At 49.5% G+C, this 27,069-nt stretch overlaps 9 protein-coding genes across 9 annotated transcripts; 5 read left to right on the top strand and 4 right to left on the bottom strand.

The window, feature by feature from the left end:
* Positions 1-305: 305 nt before the first annotated feature.
* On the top strand, positions 306-3,889 carry FSST1_004012 (nucleoporin Nup120/160-domain-containing protein; the record flags this gene model as incomplete). The annotated part of the gene is made up of 2 exons (XM_083230147.1): positions 306-939; positions 987-3,889. The coding sequence occupies 2 exons, from the start codon at positions 306-308 to the stop codon at positions 3,887-3,889; spliced, it is 3,537 nt and encodes a 1,178-aa protein (XP_083087442.1).
* Positions 3,890-4,193: 304 nt separating this feature from the next.
* On the bottom strand, positions 4,194-5,292 carry FSST1_004011 (retromer subunit PEP8; the record flags this gene model as incomplete). Its single annotated transcript, XM_083230146.1, has 3 exons — positions 4,194-4,318; positions 4,381-4,995; positions 5,076-5,292. 3 exons carry the CDS (start codon positions 5,290-5,292, stop codon positions 4,194-4,196), a joined length of 957 nt encoding a protein of 318 aa, XP_083087441.1.
* A 673-nt stretch (positions 5,293-5,965) lies between these two features.
* FSST1_004010 (60S ribosomal protein uL6) lies at positions 5,966-6,871 on the top strand (the record flags this gene model as incomplete). The annotated part of the gene is made up of 3 exons (XM_083230142.1): positions 5,966-6,011; positions 6,274-6,755; positions 6,818-6,871. The coding sequence occupies 3 exons, from the start codon at positions 5,966-5,968 to the stop codon at positions 6,869-6,871; spliced, it is 582 nt and encodes a 193-aa protein (XP_083087440.1).
* An 897-nt stretch (positions 6,872-7,768) lies between these two features.
* Positions 7,769-9,046, bottom strand: FSST1_004009 (uncharacterized protein; the record flags this gene model as incomplete). Its single annotated transcript, XM_083230141.1, has 2 exons — positions 7,769-7,878; positions 7,933-9,046. 2 exons carry the CDS (start codon positions 9,044-9,046, stop codon positions 7,769-7,771), a joined length of 1,224 nt encoding a protein of 407 aa, XP_083087439.1.
* Positions 9,047-10,315: 1,269 nt separating this feature from the next.
* FSST1_004008 (H(+)-transporting V1 sector ATPase subunit H) lies at positions 10,316-12,179 on the top strand (the record flags this gene model as incomplete). Its single annotated transcript, XM_083230140.1, has 3 exons — positions 10,316-10,868; positions 10,990-11,515; positions 11,564-12,179. The coding sequence occupies 3 exons, from the start codon at positions 10,316-10,318 to the stop codon at positions 12,177-12,179; spliced, it is 1,695 nt and encodes a 564-aa protein (XP_083087438.1).
* Positions 12,180-12,861: 682 nt separating this feature from the next.
* FSST1_004007 (glycine decarboxylase subunit T) lies at positions 12,862-14,184 on the top strand (the record flags this gene model as incomplete). Its single annotated transcript, XM_083230139.1, has 1 exon — positions 12,862-14,184. The coding sequence occupies one exon, from the start codon at positions 12,862-12,864 to the stop codon at positions 14,182-14,184; it is 1,323 nt and encodes a 440-aa protein (XP_083087437.1).
* A 2,467-nt stretch (positions 14,185-16,651) lies between these two features.
* Positions 16,652-18,909, top strand: FSST1_004006 (Metallo-dependent phosphatase-like protein; the record flags this gene model as incomplete). The annotated part of the gene is made up of 2 exons (XM_083230138.1): positions 16,652-16,841; positions 16,961-18,909. The coding sequence occupies 2 exons, from the start codon at positions 16,652-16,654 to the stop codon at positions 18,907-18,909; spliced, it is 2,139 nt and encodes a 712-aa protein (XP_083087436.1).
* A 574-nt stretch (positions 18,910-19,483) lies between these two features.
* Positions 19,484-21,958, bottom strand: FSST1_004005 (uncharacterized protein; the record flags this gene model as incomplete). The annotated part of the gene is made up of 2 exons (XM_083230137.1): positions 19,484-20,431; positions 20,480-21,958. The coding sequence occupies 2 exons, from the start codon at positions 21,956-21,958 to the stop codon at positions 19,484-19,486; spliced, it is 2,427 nt and encodes an 808-aa protein (XP_083087435.1).
* A 2,173-nt stretch (positions 21,959-24,131) lies between these two features.
* On the bottom strand, positions 24,132-25,948 carry FSST1_004004 (Zn(II)2Cys6 transcription factor domain-containing protein; the record flags this gene model as incomplete). Its single annotated transcript, XM_083230136.1, has 4 exons — positions 24,132-24,890; positions 24,940-25,089; positions 25,142-25,792; positions 25,889-25,948. 4 exons carry the CDS (start codon positions 25,946-25,948, stop codon positions 24,132-24,134), a joined length of 1,620 nt encoding a protein of 539 aa, XP_083087434.1.
* Between the last annotated feature and the right edge of the window lie 1,121 nt (positions 25,949-27,069).

Below are 27,069 nucleotides of genomic sequence, written 5' to 3'. Positions count from 1 at the left end.
AAATTAATGTAGCATTGAGTCTTTTCAATCCAAATAACTGCCACAGTGCTTCTTTCGACATGTAATAAATCAAAGGGATTCTTCTGTTGTTAATATTTGATAATGATTCGTGACTGAGTGAGCCAGAGCTGATTGCCTTTTTCGGTTAGCGTGGTCGCGATAACGAGTTCCACTTCAGAAATTCTGCTAGGCAACGCGACCGCACCTCGCTCGCCAGAGTCTAACACTTTGCGACCATCATATTAACGACATCGCCCAGCCCACGACACCATCTCGTCACGATCGATCCGATTTATGGGGGCGAAATGGATTCAGGCGATACCCAATATGTCTTCAAAGAGACACGAGTAAACCTCGACCCTCCGACGACGTCCTCTGTTGTTACGATCCGAGTACCCTCAAACTCGATACATGGCCGAGATCATCGCAAAGCGACAGGAGAGAACAGTTTGGAGGATGAGACGTCGTTTCGAGTGAAGAACTTGGCCAGTTCTTCATCCATCTACCACCGAATTTGGCACGACACACCGCGTAGTTTCCTCTGGCGAATTCTCGAGGACGGTACACTACTCAGCATTCGGGCTGTCGATGTTTGCAAGAAAACACAAGCCGCCGAGTTTCCGCTGTCCCTGAACTTTCACTTTTCCGTCCCAATTCAGCCAGGATGTGTGGCATTCTCGGACCACGAAGAGCACGACTCGCTTTGTGTTTTTGTTCTCGATCAGGCATACCAACTATACAGCTTCCATCTTCGACCGGATCTGTTCAGAAAAAGATCGGCCATCGATGCTGGGCTTTCTGATTTGGGCAAGGTCCAGGCGCCAGCGGGATTGGGTTTCAAGCATCCACACCGTATGGTTGCTGTGAACGCGGAGACACTACTAGTGACGGTGAACGATGGAGGAATGATCAGGCTGGATAAAACCAAGGCAAATGATTGTGAGTTATAGCGAGAGAAGGGAAGAACCGTATGCTAACATCTATAGTATCGTCGAATGTCTGGAAGGAATCGTTCTTCAACGTGCAGGGATGGGCGCAGAACCTCCGAAGCCTTCTTCCCTTCCAGGGAAAGCACACAATCAAGCACGGCAAGACCAACATGGAGTACAGCTCGGCCACATCGATTCAAGTCACCAGCCTTGGATTAGAGGACTGTCTCTTCGCCATCACCGTCTGTCTCGACCACAGAATGCGAATTTGGAACATTAATGATGGCCAGATTATGTACACAAGCGATATTCTTAACGCCGAGAGGAACCCCCAGGAGATTGGTAAATGGGCCATTGACCCATCACAAACAAATCTTGTGCAGATTGTAGGCCGGAATCGTGGCAGCAGGGTTTGCGCAACGTTCTCGCCCATCGGCGCTGGAGAGTTCAAGTTCTGGAAGATCACAGCAAAGGATGCGTTCAGCGTTGTCGTTGAAGATGTCTTCCCAAAGAACTCATTGATCCCGGTCACGCCATCTTCTTCCGACGTATGGACCCTCGCAGACTTTGTTCTATCCTGTCCCGCCGAGAGTGCTATCCAACTTTGGACCCTATGGAAGAACAACATGACATACAGGGTGCAGAGGCTCGAAGTGGATCGCAAGAATATCTCACAGAGCTGGCAGGATAACTGGGATGGCGTTTATGCAGACAACTTGATCCAGGCCGCCGATGGGTCTGGCCCTTCCGACCCTACAGATGTCACCGAGAAATGGCTTCAACTCATTTTGAAGCCCGGTCAATTTACGAAATCGACCCTCGAGGCAGCATTGTCTATCTATGAGCGAGGCTTTGGAAAATCAAAAGAGGCCGGAAAGGGTCGAGGGCTCGCCGAGGCGATCTGCTCGATATTAGGATCAACTGCAACACTAGATCGGGGTACTTCGGGCACGATGGAATACGAAACCTTTCGCGCGTCGAGTGAGGCTCAGTGGTTGAGGTTCTATCGTCTATTGCTCGAATTGGATAAGCAACGAGGAGAAGCACTTGGACTAACCCTTGACCCTCACACAGGCCTGGCTTGGGTTGTCTGCGCCGACTTTCTTTCAGCCATCCGAGAATGCAGTAGTCTGGAGCGACTGTACTATAACTTATCCTCGCCCGAACAAGACCAGCTGACTCAAGCGGCCCTGATCGGATCGGGCTTGGCATTTGTGGAAGGATTCCCAGAATATTTGATGCAATCTTGCCAGGCCACACTCCGACCTGAGCTGTTCGAAGATTCATCCAAGACTGATCTCGAACGTATTCAGTATTTCTCCGACAAGTCTGGCTTCTGGCGGGGAATTACTGATGAGGACTGCAACCAAGTTGTTGATGTCCTCGGTCAAAACTTCAGCACAGTAACGGACGACCTTTACACTGAGGTGATGAACCTCATTTCTGCACCTGAAGAGGCCAAAACACGTAATCTGCGCCAGCCTCTCACCGATTTTGGAAAGAAGCTGGTTGTGAAAGCTGTCCAAGACAGTATTGAGCTGCAGTGGAGGGTGTACTTCAGCCAGTTGATTCTTCTTGTTCACATGGAATTCGAGTTCGACAATGAGGCCGATATCCTTCATAACCGAGTTGACGTTGGCAATGTCTTTAGACAGCTTATTGCGGCTCTACGACGATTGGAGCTGTTGAAGTGGCTCGCCCAGACCGAACTCACATTGCCCAGCATCCGAGAAAAGAGCGAGAACGGCACCGTTTCGAGAAAAACTGTTGAAGATGCGCAGTGCGTAACAGCACTGGAAGCGAATGTTGGTCACCTACTTGGCTTCGCCGACAAGGGTGTACCCCTTGCTACTGACATTACTGACCTGGTCACCAACCTGTGTGCTCCCGATAGCGATATCGAGGTTTCCCCGTCATTGATCCAGTGCTTTCTCATCAAGCGGGAGAGGGCTGATCTGGCTCTGGATATTGCGCCTTTCTGTGACCAAAATCCTTTCTCAACATACGTTCAAGGTCGCCTGCAGCTGGCCTTGAAAGACTTTAATACCGCTGCTATTTATTTCAGAAAGGCAGCCATTGGGATGAGTGAGTCAACCACTGGTGCTGCGCTGATATCAGCTAACAATTTCTCAGGCACGGAGAACCTCGAAAGTGATCGCCACAGCAGCGGTTTGCTTGATGACACTGAGTGGAATCTGCTCAACCACGGCCCTGCAAAGTACTATTCGCACATCGTCGCCTTGTTCGAGAAGCAAAAGGCTTACTCTTACGTGATCGAGTTCGCTCGGCTCGCTATGCAATTTCTTGGCTCCAAGCAAGATGCCATGTTCACTAAGACTGACATGCAAAGCCGCTTGTTCAATGCTGCCGTCGCGACGTCTCAGTTTGAGCTCGCCCACACAACGCTTGTGTCAATCAAGGATCAGGCAATGAAGATCTCAAACCTGCGCAAGCTGGTCGACAGGATGTGTGCAACTTATCACAACATCGAGCTTGTGTCTATGCCATTCCCCGGTCTGCAACAGGAAGTCGATGACATCTTGTCACAGAAGACAAAGGCGACACTAGACGTTATAGAAGGATTCCCCTACCACCAGGTTCTCTACTCATGGCGAATCAAGCACAACAACTACCGCGGCGCTGCATCCGTCGTACTGGACCGAATCCACAAGCTACGAAACGCTGGAGAAGGCGATGAGGCCACAGGAGAGGACATCCTTGATACGCCGGTGACCAGACAGTACCTCCTGCTCATTAACGCCCTCAGCTGTGTGGATTCCAAGCAGGCTTGGATTTATGATGAAGCCCCAGCTGGCTACGGTCAGAAAGATGCAGTGAAGCGCAAGGTGGTTTCACTGGCAGATATCAGGAAGCAGTATCAAGATGAGCTGGATCGAATCACGGCGATTCACAACAACCAGTTCGGGTTTGAGGCGGACGACGTTATGGAAATTTCATGAGCGCAGAGTTAGGACAGGCCAGGCCACTTCATGTAGACTAGGGGGGGGGTGTATTCTTTGAAAATTCGGAGGGGCGCGATACCTCGGACATGTCATACTTATTGGGAACCATCATCATATTGTGGATTTGATTAATTTGTTTCGAGGATGGTTTAGTTTTAAACGAAAAATAAAGAACTACAAATCTTCCATCATCTTGCTCTTCCCATCTTGAACCCGAAACGCCAGGACCGATGCTTAAAAGACGCGCATTAAGCTGATTGTGAATATACATCAGACCAACAGCCAGGTTTTGTTTCTGTTATTATGCCTGTGCGGTTACCGCCTTGTTCTCAGGTAGTGATGAGGTACCAGCGTTTAGAACGGGAGCCGCGTCAGGTGCTTGACGGTACAGAATAATCTCTGATTGCTTGAAGTATCGCCGAGCATCTGTGAATTGGTTAGTTGGGCGGGTTTTGGGATGGGGCGAGGCGAACTAGGGATTGACTGACCTTCGTCGATAAGGACTAAGCTGAGATAATAACGGGTGGAGAACTTCTTGTTGACGTCGCGGAAAGTGGGTGTCAGATCAAAACCTCCGAGGAACAGTCGGATAGGGATTGTCTCTCCTCGCGATGGCGAACCGTCCATGATCTCGAAGCGCACCAACGTCTCGCTTTCGTTATACTGGTTAGGCGCGGCACCTGTCGTCTCTCTCCTGATGATGGACAGCTCCATGTGCTTGATTTTTAGGCGGACGAGCAGGAAATAAATGCGGCCGACAATAACATCCTTGAGATGGTACTTACTCTTGCTGTACTCGAACTCAATATGCAGGCAGTCCTCGATACCAACGTCCATCTTGATGCTGCTGTTCATCTCGGGAGGGATGCGATAGCTGTAAACCCAGATGTCCTTCTCGCGGATGACGTCGGCCATGCGGCGCGAAACTGTGACGCGGACGAAATAGCGCAGCTTGACGTTGATTCCATTGTATGATTCGTACTGCTTCTCGACGTTCTTAAAGTTGAAGTCGAAGGTCTGGGGGTGCTGAAGCTCGCCAGGCGCAGCAAGTTCTTGGTTCAGGGACAGGAATTCGTAATGGTTACCGCGGTCAAAGAACATCTCTATGCGACGCATCAATCAGTATCTTGAGTATTGGCGAAGCGCATGGGAGCCTGGTGGTGTAAAGGGGTTGGTTGCGTACCTATCGTGCCGATGAATTGGACCTTGATACCAGTATGCTCGAGCCTTTTGCCATCCTTGGGACGAACAGTAACAGCGCCCTTGACAGACTCGCCATCCATAAAGAGGGGTGCCTTCTCGCGACGGTTCTTGTCGAGCTTAACATCAACCATGGAACGGTCATCGGTGTCGTCGAGGACAACGTCGATATCGACGGGAGTCGCGAAGAAGTACGACATGGCGGGCGAGTTGAAATTGACTCTTCTTGCCCTTTACCTTTGTTGTCAGGTGATGTCGTGAGGTAAGGCTGAGGCTGCTGGCGCGAGCTGAGCTTCGCTTGGTGATAGTGGGATGGCTGGGCTGGTCTGAGCTGGGTTGTTGGTGAGAACGTCGGAGGTCGGCGGCGCTGACGTATCGGCCGGGGGAGACAGGGGACCGATCAAGACCCACCCGAGCTTGCCGTGAGATGAGACTTTGGTTAGAGAGTTGCATGACTTTTGTTGGACGAATGGCTTGTGAAATGGTGGCAGAACTATATGTTATTGATAATTTCATTCGATCAGTAGTGCATCTACATAGTACCTATTTACACAAAGTATCTGCCCTTATATTCACGTCAATTTACAGAAAACATCTTTGTTAAGGCCAAGTCTTGGATAGAGGTATTTAATTGGCTCATATCAGCTCTGAGGATATAAATTCTGAATCACGTGCTAGGTCACGTCTTTTGGTGGGCAGCAAATTGCTAGTGCGGTCGGTTGCTCTTTCCCCACCACAATTGCCCTCACGTGGGAAAGAGCGAGCCCTACCTCTGGCACTTACCTGGAACTTTTCCTGCCCACAGATTCCCAAAAATTCGCGGACGGCTCTAGATACCCTCAACCCCCCGACATCAACACCACAGCCGGCAGGATGAAGTACATTCACTCCCAGGAGCTTCTCGAGATCCCCGAGGGGGGTACGTTGCGCCCGTTTTCCTTTTCTTCCTGATCTGCTCGTCGCCGCCCGCTCGAATATCCCCGAAATCAAGGTTACTGGAGTTTTTGCCCGCGATTGAAGGCTGTGCACAAACGATGTCAAGACGAAATGCAATGCGTTCTCGCAGCGGAAGCTTCTGTATCGTTTTTTTCCTCCGGGGGAGTTATTCACGGGCAGGGCCGAAAATGACGGGAAATATTAACTCGCAAGATCCGAAATGCTGACTCGTCTCGTGTTTATAGTCAAGGTTGCCATTAAGTCGCGAATTGTCACTGTCGAGGGTCCCCGCGGCAAGCTGGTCAAGGATCTCAGCCACTTGGCCGTCAACTTCACCAGCACCAAGAAGAACCAGATCTCCATCGAGATCCACCACGGTGTCCGCAAGAATGTCGCTACCCTCCGAACTGTCCGAACCCTTATCAACAACCTGATCATTGGTGTCACCAAGGGCTTCAAGTACAAGATGCGATACGTCTACGCCCATTTCCCCATCAACGTCAACGTCTCCCAGAACTCCGAGACCGACTTGTACGAGGTTGAGATCCGAAACTTCATCGGCGAGAAGCTCGTCCGCCGAATTGTCATGCACCCCGGTGTTGATGTTGAGGCTTCCACCACCCAGAAGGATGAGCTCGTCCTCTCTGGTAACTCTCTTGAGAACGTTTCGCAAAGTGCTGCCGATATCCAGCAGATCTGCCGGGTGCGAAACAAGGATATCCGAAAGGTAAGACGACTTGCTCAACGCTTGGTTTTGTAAAGTGAATACGCTAACCCTGTCACTTTTAGTTCTTGGATGGTCTGTACGTCTCCGAGAAGGGCAACGTTGTCCAGGAGGAATAAACGCGAACACGGACACGGATCTTGTTTCTTTTGCGTTTCTGGGTCTCAGGAGTGGCGAAGGTTCATCTTGCATGTCATGTAGCAAAAAGAAAGGGCTACAAAACAAATTTCAAAAAGCAAAGAGATGATGACTCTGGTGCCGACCAAACATTTGAATCTCACCAGCGAATCGTGTATGTGACCATTTAAGGAGCGAAAAGGGCCGGCTTTAAACGAGGGTTCTGAGGGTTTTGCGATAAGACAAAAAAAAAGGCGTTTTTAATCATTCCAATGCGCACAACCTGCCTCGGAACACCAACCATTCTGGTCCATTGTGAGGTCTGAGAAGTGAATCCAATCAATGATAAGACGAGTTAACGCAGCACAAACCTCAGCCACTCATAGCACGGTACTAGATATTCACACAAATGGTACTTTGGGTCAAAAATTGCATGTGAAAAAAATTGAGGCTCGTATTTCCATCAAGACGTGCCTCATGACGAGTATATTCATTTTTTATCAAACTCGTAATTTTCCTTGTTGGTCTTCATAACCAGTCGTTTCTCTTCTAAACTTTCCTTGCGTGACGTTATCTCTTTGAACATAAAACAATACAAAACGACATTAACCATCCGTAAATGCGTGAGTAACATAAAAATGCCAGTGATGAAAATGGAGTGGGTTGCGGATGGGGATGAGGGAAAAGTCAAATAAGACGGTGTAAAAAAAACAAGGTGGAGAAAAGGCCATTATGTGAGTAACCAGAAACGCCAGCAGCCTTATGATCAAAAGCACGAGTCGAGCAGAGAAAACATGCGAGCTCGAATCCCTCATGTCAGATGAGGAGGCATGTACAAAATAGTGTGTATATGTGAGACGAATGGGATGAAATGGGCGAGAAACGGGGATTTAAGTGTTTCATCGCCTGCTGTCACGAGAATAGTGCGACCTTGCTCGACTGCCTGCTCGACTGTCTCTCGCCGTGCGACGAGTGCGGTTTGTTCGTCCACCGGAACTTGAGCTGCCTGCTGTTACAGTTAGTACGAGGAAGCAATCATAAATGTGTCACATGGGGGACTTACTGGGACTGGTGTAGTCGCTGTATGAGTAGTAAGAATCGCTGTATCGCGATCGCGAGGATCCGCGGGATGATCGCGCTGGCTTGGTGCTCGCAGGCCTCTTATCCTTCTTAAGGTTGAGGAGAGCCAGGAGCGTGGCCGCGAGACCAGCGATACCGAGCCACTTCTTGCCATCGGACTTCTTCTCGCGGCGATCACCGGCAGAAGAAGGGGAACCACCCTTTTTACCGCCGAAACCAAACCAACCCTTGTGTCGCGGTCGGCGGGAGTGGGCAGAGGCAGAAGCAGGGGGTCGGCTTCCGTGTCGAGAGTATCGCTCCTCGTAGACGTCGACTCGCTCGCGGCTTTCCTTGTCCTTGTCCTTCTTGCCAAAGAGGGCGACCCAGAGTCCACGGGCAATGCAACAGAAGCAGAGAAGCAGGAGCAGTGCTACACCGGCGATAACGCCAATGACGATACCAGCAATAGCACCGGCACTCAAACCTCCGCCGCCAGTACCGCTCTCGCCAGCGGCAGCCTCATCACTCGTTTCAGTGGCTGTGGCTTCTGCGTCGGTCTCAGTCGCAGTACCAGACTCGCTCTCAGTAGGTGCGCCGCTGTTGACGATGGTGGTGGTACCGGTGACTCGGTAGGGAGCCGAGTATTGGGTGGTGAGCTTTCCATCGCTAGTGATGACAACGGCGGTGGGCGCATCGTAACCAGGCTTTGCCGAGCACTGGCCCTTGTAGGCGCAAGTCTGCCAGCCAGCGCAGCAGATCTCACCGCATTGCTCCTGCTCGTCATTCTTGGGAACACAATCAACACCCTTGGTTGGTTCTGGCGCAGGTTCCCAACGGGTCATGAGTGTGCTGGTGTAGGTCCTGGTCTCTGTCCAGGTGGTGGTATAGTCGCCAACCCAGCCTCCCTTCGCAGCGACACATTTTGCGACTCCGTCGGAGGTCTCGCAGGTCTCGCCAGAGCCGCAGCAGTATTGATTGTCGGAACCGCAGTATGAGTCGCAGTCTCGGCGCATGAGGTATGAGTAGCCAGCATCATGGAGACTATCTCTAGGTAGCGGGCCGGCAGAGCAAAGAGTTACGGCAGCGAGAAGCAGCAGAGGCTGCGTCACTGAACGCATTGTAGCGGTTTTTGCTGGGTGGTGATCGTCGCTGTTTTGAAGTATTGAGACTGGCGCAGTGCCGAAGTCGGAATACGTTGTTTGAATCCAATACCAGTCAAAGGCTGTGTTTGTTTCGAATTGAGTTGAGGGCACAACGTTGTGGTGAGCTTTTTTCTGATAAAAGCCGAAAGTAGTTGCGAGATTTTACTGAGCTTCTTTCTGTGTGAGACAACTGAGGAATGCGGTAGAAGCGGTTGTAGCGGGGTGAGCGTTTTGGTGCCCGAGACTTTTGCGTTCAACTATAATAAATGGAGGTGAGAGCGAAAGTGAAGTTGAAGGTTTTTGTGAGAGATGAGATGAGGTGAGATGAGAGAAAGAAAGTATCTCAAGTTCTCAGTGAGCGAAAGGGTTAGTGAGTCAGTCGATTACAAGCAGGGAAAATGGAAAGAGACAAGAAACGGTAACTTTGAGTTCTGGGCGCTGCACCAAGAGTTTTAAGCGGCTGGTGGTGGGCAGCGACGAAGGCTTCTCTTGCGTCCCAACCTCCTACTTAGACCTTGGGACTTATACCAGCCTCTTTGATTTTCCTAGATGGGGAACTTGATACAGGCGGAAGAAGGGGACCTGATCCACACGACGACGAATCAGTTCAAACTCGATGCAACGGTTTTCTCTAGGGAGGAAAAAGACTCAGCCCTTTTGGTTGTTTTGCGGTCAATTCATTCTTTGCTATCGGTCAAGATGCGGACTTGGTGTTGGACAGCAGGCGAGCGATACAATGCACCTCACTCCATGGCGGGGTTGCCAACTCATAACCTATGCCTCCTCCATACGCTGACAGTGCTCGCTCACTGGACAACGACCGATCGATAGCAGCCCAAGTCCCCTGTAATACATCCAGTTCGGCCCTGGAGCTAATAGACCACCTGCAGATTTAGGCCACACCGGATGAATGTCATCACCACTTACACGCCCAGGGCCACCCCGGAATAGATCGCGACTCAATCAGGGCAGCCGAGCGATTCTTTTTGCATGATGCAGATTTTAATTAAACTGGTCAGGGGCAAAGGGCTCTAGTTAATTCGTCTTATTGGCGCTTTGCTAAAGTGCTGTGACCTTTCGACAGGGAAACGAAACTCGGAGGCTGGGAGTGCGTTTTCAGGGATTAATTCCACGTCGGTCTGGACTTGGACACTTAGTGGTGTCGTCAGGTTGGGGAACTTGGCCTTGGAGAAGACCAGGGCCAGGACCAGGAAGAGTTGGGCAGCCACATGTCGAGCGCCACATATGGAGCTTCAAGATGTGGCACGCTTAGTGTGGCTACCCGACAAGCTCCAAGGTGCTAAACTTGGAAGCTTGCTGCTATGCCCTGTGACGCTCCGCGCGGTTCAAGTTGGTTGCATCACCAACGACCTCATCTCATCAGCTCTCCATCCCCCTCCATCGCTGTTTCCCTCCTTCCGGCCCCGCATCCTAGAATTAACCCACCTGGTTCATAATTTTAACGATCCGCTCGCTGCTCGCAGCTGCGACGCTGTAATCATGTCCCTCGACCCGCCGACGTACCTGGCCTCTCTTCAGAGCAACATCCGTCAGCGACCTATTCCCTGGGACGGTGCTGTCAGGGCCGGCACCCTCACCGAAGAGCAGTATGCGAAAATCCGAGCTGTAGATAAGGCAAAGAAGCCCGAGCAAAGAAAGGAGATTGTTTCAGGAGACATTGATGGATACCGCGTCTTATTTGTTGGCGATGAAGGAAAGACCAGTGTCCTCGAGACGGCAGGAAAGCATGCGAACGTGATCCAGTACATCCTCGTTTTACTTGGCGACCTTCTTGAGGGTAAGAGCGATCCCTCGGAATGTTTGCGGTATACGGAAGTAGTGATGCAAACACATCCACTTCCTCGGCCGCATGTTCGTCATAACCAGATCGCCAAAGCTAACATGACCTTTTCGCACAGCTGTTCCATCCCTAGCCAAGGCTCTCTTCAAGACAAAGGAACCTTACCGACATTTTTTGCCTCTACTCAACTCGACCAATGCCGAGGATCCTATTCCGTTGCTTACAGCGCACGCGCTTACCACTCTCATGGCTCTTGCTCGAGATGAGTCGCGATCGACACTCCAGGCTTTGCCTGTGATCTTCACCTACCTCTCCGGCTTGGCCAAGAGCAATGATGCTGGTCTACAAGATATTGCTGTGCAAGAGTACTCCGGTCTCCTCTTTGGACATGCCGCAAGGGAGCAGTTTTGGAACCAACAAAGCGAGACAATTGCGCCTCTTATCAAGATCCTCCAGACCGCTGCCAATATTGGAAACGGTGGGAGCTCTTCTGCTAGTCTCTGGAGCGGCAACACGGGCACCCCATCTTCTGGCTTTGGAGGCTCCCTGGGTGGAGGTGTTGGACTTCAGCTTCTCTACCACGCCCTCCTTGTTATCTGGCAGATAAGCTTCGAAGCTGAGGAGATTGGTGATGACCTTAATGAGTAAGTGCTTGCGAATGCGATAAATGATGCACAACTAACACTGCGCAGCGAGTACGACATCGTTCTGCTTTATACTCATCTTCTACGACTATCCCCCAAGGAGAAGACGACTCGATTGATTCTTTCCACACTCTACAACCTCCTCGACAAGAACCAAAAATCACTTCTGCCCACCGCAGTTCTAGCTCGCCTTCCTGCTCTCCTCGAGAACATCAGCGGCCGCCACTTGACTGACCCTGACCTACTGGAGGATCTGTCCAAGCTCAAGGAAATGCTCGAGGAATACACCAAGACCAAGACTACTTTCGACGAGTATATTGCCGAGGTTCAATCTGGCCATCTTAGATGGTCACCCCCTCACCGGAACACAGTCTTTTGGGCTGAGAATGCCCGCAAGATTCTCGAGTTTGAGAACGGAACGATTCCACGAAAGCTGGCCGAGATTATGCAACAGCCCTGGGACAACGACAAGCAGGTTCTCGCCATTGCTTGTAACGATGTTGGATGTCTGGTTAAGGAGGTTCCTGAGAAGAGATACCAGCTAGAGAAGGTGGGCCTCAAGAGAAGGATCATGGAGCTCATGCAGTCAGATGATGAGAACGTACGATGGGAGAGTCTCCGAGCGTTGGGAGGCTGGTTGAAGTACAGTTTTGAGCAACAGTAAAGGAGGCTGGTACGAAAGTCTAGAAGGTTTTTTGTCTCTCGCAGCATCTTGTTTATCACAGAAGCGACTTGACGCCGTCAAGTAACGGTCAGAAGAGCAAAGCAGGTCAGTTCCAAGTTGGCGAGCTTAGAGGGTCACGCTAGACGACGAGCTGCGGAAGAGAAGCATCAGCTTGTAATGGCATACTTTTGAGTTATTGGTAGTCACAGCACTTCAGCTACTACATCGTGCGTAAGAATGAAGCTTTTAACACATGAAAGTTTTGGTTTTCGTTGGGTGTTATCGCTTATAACAACAATCATGATGCGGATTTGCCGCGGTCGATTTATTTCCCCAAGTCCAGGTCCATAAGTTTCTATGTCCCCTCATTGTCGGGCCTCGGAGGGCGTTCCGGGGGGTCCGGGGTCGGTTTTCGGAGGTGCAGGCCGTGGTGACTCGGTGACAACCCCACCAGAGTCAAACAGTCAATTGGCTTACTTGGTTTGGGTGACTTGCATGATAAGTAAAGTAAGTGAATGGACTGTCCGTACTGCACTCACCTTTAAGCGCCCTCCTTCGGTTGTTTTAGTAGTTTAAACTTGTTCTACAGACTTCTTCTCTTTCTTCTTCTTCACATTCTGTTCACTGATCAGTTGGCTCTCCTCCTCCTCACTTACACTTAATTCCATCAATTGAATACATCATGAAGATCCTCAGCTTAGCCGCGAGGGCTAGCCCCCGTATTCTATCATCTACCACCGCGCGACCTACGTCACTTGCGGCCCTGAGAGTGTCGCAACAGAGCGTGCGATGCGCTTCTGGAGGTTCCTCTTCTGATCTCAAGAAGACTCCTCTGTACGATTTCCACATCGCCAATGGTGGAAAGTTGGTTCCCTTTGCCGGCTACTCGCTTCCCGTGCAATACTCGGGCCTCTCGCTCGCTCAATCTCACCACTTCACCCGCGAGCATGCCTCTCTCTTTGATGTGAGCCACATGGTTCAGCACATCTTTAAGGGCAAGGACGCAGCTGCTTTTCTGGAGCAAGTGACACCCTCGGATTGGACAAACCAGGGTAGTATGCAGAGCAAGCTGACGACTTTCCTGTGGCCTGGTACTGGAGGTATCGTGGACGACTCGGTTGTCACCAGAATTGGCGAGGATACTTATTACGTTGTTACCAACGGCGCCTGTCTCGATAAGGACACCAAGTACATTGATGAGCAACTTGGCAAGTTTGGCGGCGATGTCCAGTGGACTCGTCTCGACAACTCTGGCCTCGTTGCCCTGCAGGGTCCCCAGAGTGCCGAGGTTCTCAGCGAGGTCCTCGCCAGCGACGTTGATCTCACAAAGCTCTACTTTGGCAACGCTGTCTGGGCTGAGCTGAAGCTCTCCGACGGCAGCAAGACTCACCCCGTCCTCATCAGCCGTGGTGGATACACAGGAGAGGATGGTTTCGAGATCTCTTTCAACGGTAAGGATTACCCTGCCTTTGAGACAACGACGCCTGCTATCCAGACTCTTCTCAGCAAGGCTGGCCCTGAGCGCCTAAAGCTCGCTGGTCTTGGTGCTCGTGACTCTCTCCGTCTCGAGGCTGGCATGTGTCTTTACGGCCACGACCTTGACGACACCACAACACCAGTCGAGGCCGGTCTGAGCTGGATCATTCCCCCTGCCCGCCGTGAATCCGGTGGTTTCCACGGCGCGGAAACAATCATCCCCCAACTTACACCAAAGAGCAAGGGCGGGTCTGGAGTCGAGCGCCGCCGCATCGGCCTCTACGTTGACGGAGCTCCCGCTCGAGAGGGCGCCGAAATCCACAAGGACGGCGAGAAGATCGGAGTCATCACCAGTGGCGTGCCCAGCCCTACGCTTGGCAAGAACATCGCCATGGGCTACATCAAGAGTGGTAACCAAAAGGCTGGCACCGAGGTGGACGTTGTTGTTCGAGGAAAGGCACGCAAGGGCACTGTGACCAAGATGCCTTTTATCCAAACCAAGTACTGGAAGGGCACTGCGCCTGCTTAAAAGGGGAGAAAATGTGTTGATGCGTCAAAGCGAGTTAAATGATTAAATGCGTGGATGATATCTGGGGAACGAATTCAACATGGGACACTTTGGAGTCTATTGATTATGAATATCTTATTATTATTAGTTTAACACGATTGGAATAGAGTCCACGGAAAATTGAACATTTTTTAATATGGCATATTTCCCATATCTTGACACCTACATACCTGGTTGGTAATTTCTTGCGATTAGTCTAGTCCCGGAATTTGGTCCTGGTCTCGGCATTTGACATGTTCCTCGGAATCCGGTGATGGTGTGCCGATTCCTCGGCGTCTGCGGCGGCAAGTAGATGGAACGCGTAGCTCGGAGACTCATATCTGAACTTGATGAAGCCCTTTTGGCTCACCCTCGTCGACTCGATTATCCCAATTATACCCATCCTTACGGCATAGGCGGCGAAAGGAAACATGTCGGTCCAAACAGAAGTGACCATGACTCCAGCAGCAATATACTGAACAAGCTTGATATGATACGGAAGGGACCGTTATCTAGACTTGTGATTGAACGACCTTGGTCTTTAATGGACCGTAGCTCTACGACAAAACACATCACAGGAGGAAAGGTATGTAGCCACGAAAAAAACCATAGGAAACCACCACACAAAAGCGTATGGCCTCCCTCAAACAAGCGGCAATATAGTCTAGCAACGGTCTCCCCTTCAATAATGACCACCCGTTGAGGAGACTGAGGTGGTCGAGACGCCAATTTTGGATGTTATCGGCGCCGTCGAGGAGACGATGTTGCGTGAAGAGAAAGGAAAAGAAAAGAAAAATCGAGGCAGAATTTTTGCATACCTACCTTATGTACTAAACTTAGCGGCGGCTGGGGCTTAGCGAGATCCGCATGCTTACCTGAGTTAGTGCTTAGTGGGGCATAAAGTGCCAGAGTGTCTACCCTAAACTTAGGGATGTGTTCTGGACATGAGAATTAAAAAAGATGGTGTGTTATTCTAAAAAGCTCACGCGAGCTGGTCTTTTTCTCTTCTTGTGTATGTGCATCTCTTACCTCTGTAGGACAAAGGATTGTTGCATACTAAGAAAGTCATGCTGTTGTTCTAGCCAGTAAGCACATTAGACCAACATCACGAGTTCAGTTTTGCGGAGAGATTCAAATATATCTCAAAGTGTATGCATGAAGGCAGTTTTGGAGGCATAGTAAGACAGCATCTATAGTAGTAAGAGACGTCAGTATATATTCTTCTATTGGGTAATGAGTATGTTTATTATACACTGAACGAGCTCGGCCAACTGTCCAAAGAGCTATCAAGAGTCTCTTCATCGTGGAGTTCTATCTGGCGCAACTAATAACTAATAGACACATGGATCTTTCTAAAAGTCTTTATATCCTTAGTCAGAGACGAGATTATGTGCATATAACTCTATGAAACTGGTCATGATAGAACGTCCACGAGGTACAGAAACGGGTCTCACGCGGTCCCGCAAAAGGAACTCGGCTATCCAGTCAGCTCAAGCCTTGGGGATTTGCAGAAAGAACCCTGATGGCATGCATGGCGCATGGCTCTCCTGTGTCGTCTGCATGCTGCTCTGCTCCATTGTACCTGTCCACTTGCATTACGTATATACTCGATCCAAGGCTGCATTTAGGACCCTGAATTGCAGTTGAGACGAGATGAGAATTGCAGTTAAATAGAATAAAGAAAATATTAGCATTACGAAGAAAATAATTAATACAATTATAATATGCGGTCCTTAGCTATTGATATATCACGTTACAGAATTATAGATGCATTCAAAAGGTTAAGTGCTTTTTCGGTGTTGATCTGTTCCTTCCAATCGTCCATTCTCTTGTACTACACGTGTAGCCCCTGCCACCCAAGATTGGACGAATTTTGACATCACCAGGCGTCTCAATGCTGAACACACGACAACAGAGGGAAAAACACATGCAATAAAATGTAAATTCATTGAATCCCATTGTTGTTCTTGCTGAATCGCAGTCCTAATATTTAAACTTCCCTTCCCTCGCCTCTTGCCTGCCATGGTACGCACACTCGGTCAGCCTGTCTTGGCGTCTCGATCCCATAGGTAGTGGATCCTCATATATTAATCATAGCTCAGGTAGGTTGGCTGGTCTGGTTTTCTTGAAATTAGTTCCTTCATTGTCTTCTTTTTACTTCTTCGTCATCATTCTCCTGCTTTACCATATACAAAAGGTTTTATATACATCAATTAACGCGTCTAATAGCAGGACCCGACCGCGTCTTTATTGCTTCAGCAGGGTTCACTTTAAAGTTGACAAGATTTGACTCTGGAATGACCTCACACCCTTAACCGTTACCGTTACCACACTTCACATCCATCAGCCTCACTTTTAGTCTGGTCTCTACATCGAATCTCAACCAAAAGCCTTCGAATTCTACACGCGACATACAAAAATTGAGAGTACGACTGAGTGAGCACTCAGAATGACACCCACAGGCGCCCGACTGCTCGTGGCAGCCGCCCTACTCTTCCCTAGCGTCTCTCCATCGCCAATTTTTGACGCTGGGCAAAAAGTTCTTGATGCCATCACAGGGGCACGCGATTCTATAACAACCACACCGCATGTTCAACAGCCAAGTCGCAAGTTGAATGGAAAATTTTTGCATATAACAGGTACGTCACAAACCGCCGAAACAAGCTTTGGGGCACCACATACACATCGGACGAATTGCTGGTACCCCAACGTTGTATTCACTGCAGCTAAGCCCACTTACTGACAGCTACAACCCTAGATTTCCACCCCGATGAATTCTACAAGGCGCATGCATCCACAGCCCAAGGCATTGCCTGCCACCGCGGAGAGGGACCTGCTGGTCTATATGGCGCTGAAACTACCGATTGCGACTCTCCACTCGAACTCGTCAATGCAACACTTGACTGGATACGGACTCACGTAAAGGACGACATCGACTTTGTTGTGTGGACTGGCGATACCGCGCGCCATGATAGCGATGAGAAGCGACCAAGAAGCGCTAGCCAGGTGCTGGACATGAATAGAAGAGTGGCCAAAAAGGTCGTCAAGACATTCTCCGATGATGGTGCGCTGACCATTCCTGTTATTCCCACCTTTGGCAACAACGATTTTCTTCCACACAACATTTTCTATCCAGGACCAAATAAATGGCTACAGGCCTACAGCAGTATATGGCGTCGCTTCATCCCTGAAGAGCAGCGCCACTCTTTCGGCTTTGGTGGCTGGTTTGAGGTCGAAGTTATTCCTAATAAGCTGTCTGTTATCAGCCTCAACACTATGTACTTCTTTGATCGGAATGCTGGAGTTGATGGCTGCGCTATTCCCTCGGAGCCTGGGTTCAAGCACATGGAATGGCTGAGCGTTCAGCTGCAACGTCTGCGTGAACGTGGAATGAAAGCTATTCTGGTTGGGCATGTTCCCCCTGCCCGAACACGGAACAAGCAAAACTGGGATGAAACCTGCTGGCAGAAGTACACACTATGGCTCAAGCAGTACCGTGACGTCGTCACAGGCTCCGTTTACGGACATATGAACATCGATCACTTTCTATTTCAAGACACAAAGGATATCGATCTGAGCCTCTATGACAAGGCTGGCATCTACCGAGAACCCATCGAAGAAGACTTCTCTATTGAATCAAAGAGCGACTACTTGATAGACTTGAGGAAGTCGTGGTTCAACCTACCAGGCGAAGCCGCGAAAGCAATGGATGGGGATCACAATGGCGATGACGGTGTGAGCGGCCTGAGAAATAGAAAGAAGAACAAAGGAAAGAAGGGTAAAAAGAAGAAGGGTCATGGCAAGATTGGAGGCAAATACGGCGAGCGATACCAAGTATCTCTTGTCAGCCCCAGTGTTGTCCCCAACTACCTGCCGACGATTCGTGTTATCGAGTACGATATTAGTGGCCTGGAAGATGCACCAGTCTGGACCGACTCCTTCGACGTTCGCACCGAGGCACAAGAAGAAGTTCCAAGTTTCTTCGAGGAAGAAGACAGCGAAACTCACCTGGAGCTCAAGAGAGATTTCGAAGCTGAGCGAAGACGTAAAAAGAACCGCAGCAGGAAGAGTAAAAAGGGTAGAAAAGGCAAAAAGAGGCCCAAGAACCCCGAACTTGTGGTACCAGAGGACCCTCCGAAGGGATCACTCCCTGGTCCCGCATACTCTCGCCAACCCTTCACCTTCCTGGGATACACACAATACTTTGCCAACCTTACCTACATTAACAACGACATGACTGACTTGTCCGAGACAAGTAAGTGGCGCGATGGCGATTTTAGCGATGAAGTACCCAACCACGATAAGCCACGACCAAAGAAGTTCAACTACGAAGTTGAATACAGCACTTTCACCGACAAGATCTTCAAGCTGCCGGATCTGACAGTTCGCAGCTACCTGAGACTGGCATCCAGGATTGCCAAGAGAAAGGAGAAAAAGGGCAAGGGCAAGTTAATTGAAGAATATAATGAGGACTTTGAGGATGACTTGGACGACGACGACGATGCCGTCTCCGATCTTCCAGAGTATGACGATGACAACGACAACGACGATGATGAAGAGCCCGAGTCTGAATTTGACAGTACCGGGAAGGGCAAGAAAAAGAAGAATAAGCGAAGAAAGAGCAACAAGGTCTGGAAGCATTTCCTCCGAGAAGCATTTGTTAGCACAATCCCTGAGAAGAAGCTCAAGAAGTGGTCACGGGGATGATTGGGATGGGATCCATGCGATATAGCAGCTCATTTGGATTTATTTTATTTTATTTTATGATTGGCATATTTAGCGAAGAGACGGACAGAACAGGGCATATTTGGTGTTTACGGCGTTCCTGTTTTTGGAAACATGGCTACTGCCGAGTTACTGATATCATTCGTTATACCGGCCGATTGCATTTTGATATTGATTAACTCATATGCTTATTGCTAAGAACTTTGACTGGATCGTTTTGATCTGATATTAGAATACATATAAAGCACAAGATATTATGAATAGCCTATCGCTCTCTTGCACCGTCCTCAGTATCAAGCGTCGCATTTTGTGTGAATTTTCCAAAACATTGTACAAAAAAGAAAATCAGGTTCCCTTTATCGGGACACCAAGTAACAAAGGGGTATCAAGCGAATGCAGCTGTGCCAGGGAAAAGACTGACATCAGCAATCCGTACATCGTTCATTTGTTCGTGTATCATCATCGACCAGCTCTGTTCACATCACAAGCCAATAACTCAGAATCCCATACCTTTCCTTTATCCAGCAACGCCTCTGCTCTTGCACACATACGCCTCCTATTCTGCGTTATTGACAACCCGCAACGCCCGGCGCGGACCCATGACAACACTGAAGAAACTGGGTTCTTCGCCCTCGAGTAGTCCCTCGGTTGAGCCTCTGCTGTTGCTTGTCCCGGGCCTAGTGTCTTCACTGTGCTTTGGGCCTCCGGACCCGCTGCTGGAGCCGGGTTCTCCAGGTGTGGTGTCGTCCTCGTCTTCGGGCCGCCACTTGGGCTCTGAGGTGTATTGTTGGTTGCGATTAGACCCGACCCAGCCGAAGAGGCTACGCTGAGAATAGCCACGGTTAGGCCCTGTGGGGTTGAGCATCGATTGTGAGGCAACATAGTATCGATTTTGTACCGCCAGATGTGTTTTGTAAGCGTTGACTTGACGGCGGTAGAGCCAGGCACAGAAACCAAGGTAGCAAGCCAGAGCGCCAAATATGCCCGCAATCACACCTGCAGCTACTAGCCCTCCATTGATAGAACCTCCGTCATCATCGTCATTATCAGACGACGAACTGGCCGTGGCTGTGGGTGCCGACGTGACTGTGAAGACCGGAGGTTTACCAGTCAAGAACGGACCTCCGGTGGCCGGCCCCGCAGCGGGGGTGGTTACCGTAGCGCTACCGTCCTTGTCTCCACCGATAACCTCGCGTACGGCGTCGGGGACCTCGTATCCGTGAGATCCAGCGAGAACAAAGTTGTCAGGATGATGATCGGAATCGTGATCTCCGGCCGTGAATTTATCCTTCCACGCGAGTGAAGTGGCATCGAATACGTACATGCCTGGATCGCATTTGATGTCCTCGCCTACTCCGCCAACGACGACAATCTGACCGTCGTACATGGCGCAAGAGTGGCCAGCTCGTGGGGCTGGTCTATTCTCGTCGTTCTGGTCGACTTTGATCCATGTGAAGGAAGGAATAGTGAGGATGTACATATCATTGTACTGTGTTTGGTTTCCCTAGTGAAATTAGCACTCGGATGGCGATTGAGGCGTGACAATACTCACAAAAGGTAGATCCTGTCCACCAAACAAGTAGATTTGGAAACTCGATGCATCGGGCGCGCTGGCGATGACGGCGCAGGGATTAACACGAACGCCTGGCGTATCTCCCGATGTCTTTTGATGGAACCATTCTGAGTTTGCAATGTCGTAGACATTCAAGACACTGAGATCCTCGGTGAAAGTGCTGTTAGTACCTCCAGCAAGACCAATCAATACGCCTTGCTCTCCCCATCCAGGCACAAAGACAAGAACACCGTCTGCTCTTTCGGTAAAGTTACCGCTCTGGATACCCGCCTCTGTGATGTTGCGATAAGCTCCACTATTGCCTGCACCTGTGCCATCGGAGAGACTGTCGACACCGGTATTCACGTAGCCAGGATGGGTGAACTCAAGGAGACTCTTGAGATACACCCGCTCAACGCTGCGAGGCCAGTTTGGAGTAGTAGCCCAATCGAGATGCCCGCCAAAGTACCAACTCAAACCGAGCTCTGGCACAGAGATACCGGCTCCTTCGGCAGCACGATGGACTGGACGATCCCCAGGTTCGGATTCGTTACCGGCTGAAGTCTTGGGATTCTTGAACTCGGTCCATTCTTCGTCTTTTATGGAGTATCGCCATACAGACTCTGGGTCGGGGTCTACATATGGTGCATCAGAGAACTGACCTCCATATAGATAAAGGTTGTTGTAGTCGTGCCAAAGATAACCCATAGACACCTCTGGAGGGCCACTGGGTTTCTCAAGACCATTTAGAGAGGGCGAGTCAATATCCCAATCTTTAGTAAGATCCAGTGTTAGAAAGTTGTTATTCCATGTGTCTTCAGTTTGATCGGCTTTTGATCTAGAGCGACCGCCATACAGATAGAGCGTCCCGTTGAGCTGAGCAGACTGAAGACCCCACCGAGCGCATACTTCTGTAGGACTTGTCTCGCGTTTCTTAATGACACCAGCACTGGCTCCGTTCACATCGGAGAATGATTGACCATTCCTCCAACTGAAGGCCGGAAGAATAACGGCGATGAGGACTGCTAGCATGGTGAAGCGCTGCAGACCTGAGACACTTGCGGCCGTACCCGAAGTGCTCTTGATTCTGGGTCTGCCTTTGGGATTTGATAGCTTAGCGTACCAAGTCCAAGGCGACGATAAAGACGATTGCCGCGGGCGTTGCTGGTTACTGTCGTTGTCTTGTCCAAATGTTCGCTTGTTAGTCGAGTGCTGATCGCTATTCTGAGTATCAAGTTGCTCGCTCGCCAACAGTGAAGGTGCCGATGCAGAGGTGGGATAATCCAAATCGTGTTCCAGGCCGACTTCTTTAAAAACGGATCTTCTACCCTTTCTGATAGCGCCTCCCATTTTAAAGGGTGGTGTTACAAAAGTCTGAGCCTCACGCAGGCGATCCGAGGTGCGTTGCGAGTTAAAACGAGGCCGAGTTGGAGCTAGGAAACCCGAATTAGACGGGGGAGAGGATTTGACCATTGGCATTGTGACCAGGTGCTTATGCTTATACGGATCAAATAGTAGCCTGTGGCGATATCCTCTGCTTCATGAGTGGCTCAGATCGGCGAGTGCTATGATGTAGCCACCTTTAAGCAATACCACTCTGTAAGGATCATATCCTGCAGATAACTTGATATGACAGGATGGAGGAGAGTGAATTTGATTGGGGGTTTTGATGGTATCCTTTGAAAATGGGAACCAGGCCCTGGGAGATTCAAAAGAAAATGATAATTGGGAGAGCCTATAAAGAGTTTACGAAGAGGAGTTTCACGGTGTCTTTTGAAGGAGTCCAAGCCTCTAATTAACGGATTTAACAGTGATCGACGTCCGGAGCTGAGCAACGACAAGGTTGGGCTCTCTCCACTTGGTACAGTCCTCACTTTGCTTGGGCCAGACGAAGGCCCTCATGGTGGTACTATAAATCATCCCGATAGCAATAGATAGCGAAGCGCGCCGTTGTTTCTCAACCCCTGACACACCGCATCTTCAATTCCTGCAGTAACTGTATGGAATTAGTCCCGATATCCATTGACAGGACGAGACGCGAGGCACATGAACAACGCGAAACGTATCCCATTAGTCCGGGCAATGAGAGCGTGGGAATAGAGATGGTAGACGCGCCTGCATACCAGTTGATTAAGCAGAACCTTGGCAGTATGATTTCTTACCTACCAGACGGAGATGCCGTGCCTTGTACCTGGCACAAAGGAACACCTCAGGCAGGATCGTCACGCTGAGCGCGTGCGTGCGTGCAATCCAATATCTTGCAGATGCAATGCCAGCAGCAATGCCTTCCTCGGTAATGAGACGAGCTTGAACGTGCCAAACAGAAACCTGTGACGAGCACTCACACACATGCGCCAAAGCTTACTCTAAAGCAGCCGAATAAGCCAAACCAGAATCAGGACCAAAAAATGTCATTTCCCCTTGCTAGCTTCACAGGCAATTCAGCTGCAGTGTTGTTCATTACCGGATTCATCTCCGGGACTTGGCATCGAGGGCGTAATGATTGGGCCACGGAGACGTGTCGATGACTTCACATGCTCCCGGGGTGTAGCCTTGGTTTTCGTTGTTTTGTTTTGGATTGTGTGATCGACCGATAACTAGACTAGACCGACTGACCGGACCCGACCGCTTTTTGTTTGATGCTTTAGGATATACCTCCAAGATGATTTGATTGTGATGCCATGCCATGCCTTGGGATCGATTGCTTATTCGTTTTTCGTTGTAACGCACGCAATAATGCAACGGTCGTGGAATCTGGGGTAAGACTTGGAATTGCTCTGTAACACGGAAAAAGGTGGCAGTCCAAAACTAGGCTAATGAAGCATAATGCAGGGATTGTGCTAGTGTTTCTTGTGTTCGATCACGATCTGGATCAGCAATGAATGAAGAATGACGGTTGCAATTGGACCGGATGTCGCTCGATCCGTTTACCGTTCTTGGATCTGTTCTGATACTGTAGCGTTTGGTGTGAGTATCACGCATATACAGTGCGAGTCGAGCATCGACAACTCAAAATCTGTAGGTAGTGTTGCCCTCCAAATGACTAACACGAGCCCCAAACAACTGGGCTCGTTCTCTCCGTGTTGATCATCATGTTGCATTTCTCGTATGTACCATAATAGCATTGTTATCTTTAGACCAAGACTGCTCGGACCATTATCTGATTGGCCTTGTTCAATTTCCCGGTCCTCCACTGCACAGTTTACTACGGTTACGGGCTTGGAAGTGACATACATACAGCCACACCTCGCTTAACCGGGGTGATGAGCTTCCGCCACAGTAGGTGCCACAGATATGACAGGGCGAGCTCGCATTCGTGTTGATAAAGATTGTATTGGATGTTCATGAGATGAGCTGGAGTACATACCTCTCCGGCCACGGTACTTCAGCTCAAATGCTAGAACTTCTATCAAGTTCTGGCCGAACATTTCATTCATGTCTCACGGAGTGGGTCTCGAACTCGGAGCGGAGCTGAATTTTGAGACCGTCTGTTCATGTGGGACGGACCGGACGTGCCTCGAACAAGGTGCTACCTGGATTTCGAACAAAGTGTGGTATTCAACCATGCGCGGTAAGTGAGCTTGTGGATAGCTTTGTGATGCCGAACCGATATGTGTAAGTAGAGGCAGTGCTCACGAGTCAGTAAAGCCCCTCACATTATGCCTCTGCTTTGTGGTAACGGGTCAAAGGTCTCGTCTTCAACCAGTCTGGAGGGCACCTCTGCCTCTGGTGGTAATTTGGATTCTCCTCGGTTCACCTTGAGACCCTGCCTCACTCCAAGCTCGCTTCCAATAAACTGCAAAGCCACCCCTGCAGCCTCACTCTGCTCGGGGAGAGTTGAAGGGACGAGGTAGACGGCCGTCAAGGGCCAGATCAGTTTCAGAGCGTCAAATACTGTTCGTGGAGATGGATTGTTACGAAAAGACGCCGGGTCGAGGTATCGCTGTACGGCCTTCATTACATCCTTTGCCCCGTCTCTGACACGCCAGACGCAATGTGCTCGTAGTACTTTAAGCTCATCTGGGGGAACGGGAGTAGCAGAGTGATGGGATAGGAAATTCGCAAAGGTCAGGATGACATGGTACCCTTTCACACGTGCCGAGTTGAGCATGTTTCGTAGGTAGGGGTTGAAAACCTCGTCGATATAATGATAGCTTGCGTCAAAAGTGGTGAAATGATCTTCGGCTTTGAATATGGTGGCGACAAGGTCATGATACTCGGCGGCAGCGGCATCAAAGTCTCGAGCCCGAACAATATCGAGCATGCGCTTTTGAATATGTGCAATCTTACAGATGTACTCGCCAACCTCAACGGCTAGCCCCTCTCCGGGGTGAATCGTCTCTTTGATGGCTTCAAACCATTCTTTGGACTCTGGCGGACACTCAAGGGTTGTGAGCAGACACCGTACTTGCTGGTTGACTGTCAGTTAATGGTTGATACCAAACCTTGAGTTGACTTACCACCATGTTGTAAGCAGGCCAGAAGCCCATTCTGTTGCCTCCATCCCGCAAAGAAGCTGCCCCCCTCTGTTTGAGGATACTGTACAGCCCATTCGTATGAAGGTGCCAGGGGCTATGTGGTGATATACGGTTGATGGAACCCATGAGAAGCTGAAGAGCCATGAGTATGAGGGCGCAGTGGTGGAGCGAAACATTTACTTGCCTCGTAGTTTGTCAAAATCCACACTGTTGCAAGAACATCGTCTCTCATGGGACCATCTGGCGTCTTTAGCGCTGCGCTGACAGAACTGAGAGTCTTTCCTAGATAAGTGCCCAGTTCTTTATCGGTCTGCTCGACAGAACCATTATCGATGGCAGTTGGGTATCGTAGATTAGTGATATAAGTGCGAGCAAAGAGGTGTGTAGCCCAGAGAAGAGGACCCTGAGGGCCACTTTTCTTGTAAGTGTCATGCAGAAAATCCAAAGTGTAGTAAACATTAAGAAGAATAGGAATAGAATGAGAAGTCCAGTGCTCGTTGAGGGACTGAGGGATAATGAGAGACCCTCCCGTCTGAGTGTATTCGACAAGATCAAGTATGTTTGGCGAGGCAGGGCTTAGTGCATGGTCATCCTCTGTTATAGTCCTAGGGGTGATGGCATCCCCATTTGAAGAAGAAGAAGAAGATGATGATGAAGAAGGTGTATCAAATAACATGACCGACTCGCCATGGGTCTTTGGTTGAGTCCTCTTTTTCCTCTTTTTGATAGAAGATGGGTTGGCATTGCGAAAGACGAGCTCTTGCTCATCTCGATAACCCGGACACTCTTTTCCATACTTGATACATCTTTGGCAAGAGGGACGATCGAGATCACACTGATGATTCTGTTAGTAACTGCTTGTATTGATGTGACTCGGATGTTTGTCTCTGGACGAGATAACGCGTAAGCACGAGCAAGCCAGCTAGCTAACCTTGACACGCCGTGAGCGGCAGAGATGGCAATCTTTACTTGGTTTCCCCGTGTTTGGCATTGGAAAAGGAGTCAGGCGAATATGATAGATAGATGGATGTAGGCAGTTGTAGCTCTTTACTAAATGCGTTGTCAAGGTTGAAAAGGGTAATCCTTTCGAAGGAAGCTCTTGTTGTCCAAAGTGGACTAGCGACACTTAGGTGGGTTCGTAGCTGAGGGAGAGCGGTAGTATCACGTGCGGGGCCGACTACTCTTGCTACTACCACAAGCATTCACACAAGGCAAACAAAGCATTCACTCTTCGCTGTGTTGATTATATCGTATATCCTTGAGATGGGGCTCTCTGCGGCCATGTCCGAGTCGCAGCATCTTATATGAAGTCTCGAACATGTTCAAGATGAGATGTAATACAGTAAGGAGCAAACGGAACAAGCATAGTTGATGATAATAGCTCTAATAGCTCTAATAGCTCTAATAGCTCTAATAGCTCATAGAGTGTTCTATACGTAACGAAAGAGGTCTTTATGTCTAGAAATTGCCATATAGAACATACAAGTATCGAAACAGGTTTGTAAAGCACGAGTTCACCACCTTACTTTTAGCCACGCACTTAGCATTTGCACCGACGACAACGTTGCTCGCTTGTTCTCTGGCTGTATTCAATATCAGTACATACTATAGAAGGACCTTGGCCGGTGATAAAACTCTGCGCGAGGTATCTTGGACTATTTGCTGCATCTTAGATACTTGGGTAGGTGGGTATGAGGCATCGAGTTCAAGTCAGTGTCTGTTTGGAATTCAACCACAAATGATGATAGACTATTTATGCCCTGCGATGAATATTCAATACCACGAGTATATTAATCAAAATACAGTTTTATTGTTCATGTCATGTATGTGCTGGGACTAGAGTGCATAGACAATGGTCTAAGTCTTCTTGCAATGCACAATAAACCTGAACACTGAACAGTAAAGTAATAGGCTGATTATTCATGCACTCTACAATTAGCAAACAAACAACATTATTACGCATTCTACATAAATAAGCAACCTTTTGTTTACGCGCTATTGTGGCCGTGAATTTTGGCACTGGCGCTGGCACTGGCACTGGCAGCCAACTGTCAGGGAAATCTGAATATTCTATTATGCAAGGCTATGCCACTGCTCCCCCTCGCTCTTAGC

This window comes from Fusarium sambucinum, chromosome I (genome assembly GCF_050947815.1).
Source record: "Fusarium sambucinum isolate potato_lamoka chromosome I, whole genome shotgun sequence".
NCBI lineage: Eukaryota > Fungi > Ascomycota > Sordariomycetes > Hypocreales > Nectriaceae > Fusarium > Fusarium sambucinum.
Note: the sequence above shows the minus strand (reverse complement) of the source record. Positions and strands in the feature narration are given on the sequence as shown.